The sequence below is a fragment of the Lissotriton vulgaris genome, chromosome 12, assembly GCF_964263255.1.
Source record: "Lissotriton vulgaris chromosome 12, aLisVul1.2, whole genome shotgun sequence".
Lineage (NCBI taxonomy): Eukaryota > Metazoa > Chordata > Amphibia > Caudata > Salamandridae > Lissotriton > Lissotriton vulgaris.
Window position 1 is genome coordinate 127,355,621 of NC_141700.1, and position 5,435 is coordinate 127,361,055.

At 45.7% G+C, this 5,435-nt stretch overlaps 1 protein-coding gene across 1 annotated transcript in view; it reads right to left on the reverse strand.

The window, feature by feature from the left end:
- Window positions 1-277: 277 nt before the first annotated feature.
- The window catches only part of LOC147673622 (cocaine- and amphetamine-regulated transcript protein-like), a 52,338-nt gene continuing 47,180 nt past the window's right edge, over window positions 278-5,435 (reverse strand). Inside the window, exon 4 of the mRNA XM_086946385.1 lies at window positions 278-3,935. Coding sequence (XP_086802511.1) covers window positions 3,828-3,935 — 108 coding nt within the window. The 3' untranslated portion in view covers window positions 278-3,827. The remainder of the gene's footprint in view (window positions 3,936-5,435) is intronic.

Below are 5,435 nucleotides of genomic sequence, written 5' to 3' on the forward strand. Positions count from 1 at the left end.
CAAGACAGGCTGACAATCAGAAATCAGGATTTCTCCCTCAGTTCTATAATAACAGCAGTCTAAAGTAGCACACTTGTTTCTCTTTTAGCATATTTCAGATTTTTTTAAATTTTATCAGTGCTGTGGCATTGCCGTCCTAGACTGATAGCTCTCATAATGCTATAGGCACTAAGGGTTTTCATTCACTGTCAGTTCATTGTATACACACGTAAGGGGGTTAAATCCCTTAGGATACTTACGCAGGGGCAAAGTAATCAGGGTAAGTTAACTTGCACTCTTTTTATTTTTTGTTTGCATCTGTTTTATTAGCTTTTATTAGGTTTTCATCAACAATACAGACATACACAGTATACATTACTTTTTTGTGATAGCCATTTGGTTGGTACATTAATAGTGAGTATATAGTGATGCAGATTCAATCAGAACGGATCCGCGTACCTGTCTGCAGTGTACACGTGTTACTGCTGTTTGCACATATGCCTCATACGTCATTCACTGGTGCCAGGTATAGATCTGCAGTGCCTAAATACATATTGCATGCTGGCACTGTAATTGCCTGCTGTGTAGTGGTCTGTGAACTGGGGAGGCAGACAACAAGGAAATGGGGCAACATCAAACATAAAAGGTGATTGTGTGATAAAACTGGAGCTTTCCCTGGTCCCCTCACTCAGTGTGCCCCGTTTGCTGTCACGTTTAAGGGTTAGTCTGGTAGGTGTCCAAAGGATAGCATTGGGTAATGCGCATCCGCCTTCCCGCTCCGGTGTGTGCTCCTAGGCGGTGTTGTTGGTTATGTTATGTTATGTTATTTGGATTTTTTAAGCGCACAGCTGCCCCAGCTAAGGGGCGTCCCAGCGCTATAACTGGAAAAAGTAACATAACTAATAACACAGAAAAAGTATGGAATGATTAATAAGACAGAGGAAAGAAATGAGTCTTGACAGCTTTCCTAAAAACAAGAAGGTCATCCAAAGAGCGAATGTAAGCAGGAAGTGCGTTCCAAAGTTTAGAGGCCAAGACCGTAAACGATCGGCCACCCAATCTGCATTTTTGAAAACGGGGGACAAAAGCCAGATTTTGGCCAGCAGAGCGAAGGCTGCGTGAAGGGGTGTATGAAGACAGAAGGTGCTGAAGGATGATAGGGGTGTCGGATTTAAGAATTTTAAAAGCAAAGCAGAGGGCCTTGAACTCAATACGCCTGATTACTGGCAGCCAGTGCAGGTAAAAATTTTGGTACGGGCTGAACAGAAGCGTGGCAGGCCCACCAGGGCCCTAGCTGCCGCATTCTGCACCCGTTGAAGTCGCAGGACTTCCGCCTGGTTGGCGCCCAAGAACAGTGAGCTCGCGTAATCGAGCCTCGATAATACGCTAGCTTGGATCACCATCTGGTGGGTAGGGGCATCAAAAAATTTGAGGATAGGCCTCAAGCCACGTAAGATGCCGAAGCACATGGATGCCACCTTCTTAGTGTGGAACGAGAAGGTTAGTTTGGAATCTAACCAGACGCCGAGATTTTTGAGTTCGGAGACAGGTTTTGGGGGAGGTCCCAGCTCCTTAGGCCACCAGCTAACGCCCCACAAATCAAGATGTTTCCCCAGCACCATCACCTCAGTTTTGAGGGCGTTAAGTTGTAAACAATTGGACGTAAGCCAACTAGCAACAGCCCTCAAACCATCCGCAAAGTTCGATGCCAGTTGGTCAGAGTCCCCGTTAAGAGCCACCACCAACTGGGTATCATCGGCGTATGATACCATAGTGAGACCCCAACTCTTCGCAACCTCCGCCAAAGGTTGGACATAGAGGTTGAAGAGAGTGGGGCTCAACGCCGAACCTTGCGGGACTCCTTGAGTGATGGCATGGGGCTTGGATCTGAACGGTGGCACTACAACCTGAAAGGATCGTTCCGAAAGGAACGATTGAAACCAATCCAACGCCCTGCCTGAAATGCCGACCTCACCAAGCCTTCGAATAAGAATGGTGTGAGATACAGTGTCAAAGGCGGCACTGAGGTCCAAGAGGACCAGTGCCGCCGTTTGACCTGCATCTAGTACAGAGCGGAGATGTTCGACCATGAATAAAAGTGCCGTCTCCGTACTATGTCCAGATCTAAAACCATTCTGTGTAGGATCTAGTAGATGTGCGGATGTGGTCAAAGGCAGAGTCTCTATGCCTGTATTATGGATGTTTTGCAGCTCAGCCAACACCGCGTCCCAGCTTGTGGCAAGTGGGGTCTTGCATATACCTAGGGTATCCTCTCCGTGTAGTGCAACCCTTTCTGCTTTAGCCCATGCCAGCATGGAGCGCCTCCAAGGCTAATATGTGAGGAGGTTCAGGAGCCTTCCATCTCCTGGTGGTCCATCTCTTCGCTGCCGTGAATCCCAAGTCCAGGAACCTAGAAGTCACTTTATGTTTTTGGCTTCCATGGTAAAGGTGTAGGATATAGGTCTTCCATTCAAATCGGGGCCGGACTGGGAACCTAAACCGGCCCTGGCAAAGTGCTCTGCCGGCCCCCCCATGGGGTTGGGGGAGCCACCGAGCTGTTTGCTAGGGCTGGTTTCGGCTGATTTTGTTACATGGGCCGAATATGCAACTATGCTGCAAAAACGGCCCTGTAACAAAAACGGCCCCCAGGGGCCCAAAACTGGCCTCCAGCCGTGCGGCCCACTGGGGAAATGCCTGGTGCCCGCTATGGCCAGTCCGGCCCTGATTCAAATGGAAGAGTGCGATCGGTGCATTGGGAAAGGGTGTCGGCTACTTCCCACTGGTACCTCTGTAGGTTGGGGCAGTATCTACACGGCCAAATGATTGGTTAGTTTTGGCGGGCGTGAGGTATGCTCTCTGCACAATGTAATACAGTATTTGGCGTAGGTGCACATTCCTGGGGATGTGCACAGGGTCTTCCAGCACTGAGGTCCATTCAGGGTCTGTGAGTGGACAACGCAGATCCCCCTCCCAGTAAAGCTGCAGTGGTGCCAGTGTAATTGCAGTATGTTGTCTCAGGGAAGCGGCAAAACTTGCACTCTTTTCATAGTAATTCTCATGCAAATACTCTTGAGTTTGTTAATTCATTGAAACTGTAGTGTATTTCTCAATGAATTTCATGCTTCCTTAGCTCTTCTGCAGGAGAGCAATAAATAGATCTTTTTTCTTTGTACATTTTTATGCAAAACAACAATAAACACACAGGACACTTAGGGCCATATTATTAGGAAACCGCGTTTAAATTGTCACCGCTTTAGCAGCAGTAAACTGCCGCAAAAGCGGCAATAATGGGCTTGATAATATGCCCTTGTGAATTCCCATAGAAGCCCAGGTTCTGGTGTCAACATGGGCTTCTATGGGAATTCTCAAGGACATATTATCAAGCCCGGCAGTTTACTGCTGCTAAAGCGGCGATAATTTTAACGCCCTTCTTGATAATATGCCTCTTAGTTTATTATCAACACTGCTTTTCCCACATGGACTAGCCTCTGAAGGAATGAGGGGGGTTTGAGTGGAGTTTGCCGTATGCAAGTAGAAGTGATTGTGTGTTTTTTTTTTTAAACCTAATGACTTTTCAGAGTTGTTGCCTATAGGTAGAGAGCTCTGGTCTTTAGTCACATAATGCATGCAGAGAGCCCTTGTGGACCACCCCTTCCTCCTTGAAGCTTACCATTTATGTGACATCCTGCTGGCCCCTCTATGATACCAACTTAGGAGGAGAAAACATGTGGGTTGCCTGCACACCACCAGCCTTTATTTCAGTACAACTTGCAGTGGCATGATAAAATAACAGTTTTTATCGGTGGTTCCTGGCGCTCATGGGGGAGATCCAGATGCCATCTCCCTACTCAGAGGCACCGGCGGAGGAAAGAGTTGCAGATGGCTCCTCGGGGGCAGTCACACAACCTGCCAATCCGGGGTCCTTTCTTCAGCGCACAGACATCGCCAATGAAGCACTGCCAGGAAGACAAAGTTGGCACAATTAGAGTTATTTGTTACTACAGCATGATAACGTGTCATTTATAGGGTGATGTAATAGAGCTCACCTAAGAACGGATGTACAAGGACTTTTTTATTTTTCTTTTTTTTTTTTATACAGAAAAAGATTTGCAACATCTGTTACAGGGTTAACATAGGTTGAATAGTTGCCGGTTATACCTCGGTGTTTATATCGCTAACCCCAAATGTCAATATTTTATTCTTATTCTTAGCTCTATGCAGCAAAATTGAAATGTGTCCCTCAACTAATCTGAACTGACCCTTCAGCAGAGGATTTTACCCCCAGAATCCACCTTGTGCGGCGACTGTGACAATGAAAATAAACCATTGAGCGCCCACTTTGTACATTTATCAAACCTTTGCAAATACATAGCTACTTGGTTCGCAAACCGGTCCTGGAGGGCCGGATCCATGCCAGATTTTTGGGATATCCCCATTGAGATACATGTAGTAATTTTAAAAATCTGGCATGGATCCGGCCCTCCAGGACCGGTTTGGAGACCCCAAAACCTGTAGCAAAACTGAACATATGATAATGGAAATTTAACCCTAGAACAAAGGGTTAGGAAGTAATAATACTTGTAAAAGTACAGGATGTGGATTAACATAAAAATGTTATAAACAGAAAGGCTGGAAAATTAATCAGAATGGATGGGAGAGGAATCTATATTTCATTGTTTGTGTGGAACAAAGGGTAACCTTCAAAGCACTTTCATCTGAGTGGGCAGTAATTCTCAATCCAGCCGGTAACAAGAGTTATCGGATGTAAATTAAGCAGGAAAACTGGAGCTTATGTTTTTTTTCACTGGCGCATTTCACCTGGTCCCCCCTCCCCCGTTTATGAGTCCAAAACTCATAAATAGCTGGTATTCCTGTATCCTGGAAGTGCAGATGTCTGCAGTATTGTGAATTTCGGGTTGCAGGAATACCGATGTGTGAGTTCTGCAAATCTCTGTATCCGTCAGATAATGTAATGGGTCAATAGTGCTAGTAATTCCAACCGGCCACCCCCACCCGGAGATACTGATATCAGGTTGTACCATTAACTCAAGGGCTGTGGATTTAACAGTGACTAAAAGTCGAATATTAGGTTTCCTTAGAAATAAAGAAGGACCAATAAATGGGTATTTCCATGTCCAGTACTCCTGTTTTTTCTGTATTCTCTCCCATAACTTTCCTTGGGGAATTTAGCTGTGTTCAACAGCAGGAGTCCCAGGAGGAATATTAATGGTTCTGTGGTTTTACAACAAGTCATGGCATCCAGAAGGCCATCCGCCCCACTAGAAATACTGCAAAATTCATGATGGGGCTATAGGAAGATAGGTCAAGTTGTCGCCAAAATACGGTCAATATTATTCAATTGAAGTTAAGAGCAGATTGACCTTATCTGCTATCAATTTCTGGGCTAATTTCTATGTCTCTTGAACTCCCCATTGATTATGAGGATCTAAACAAAT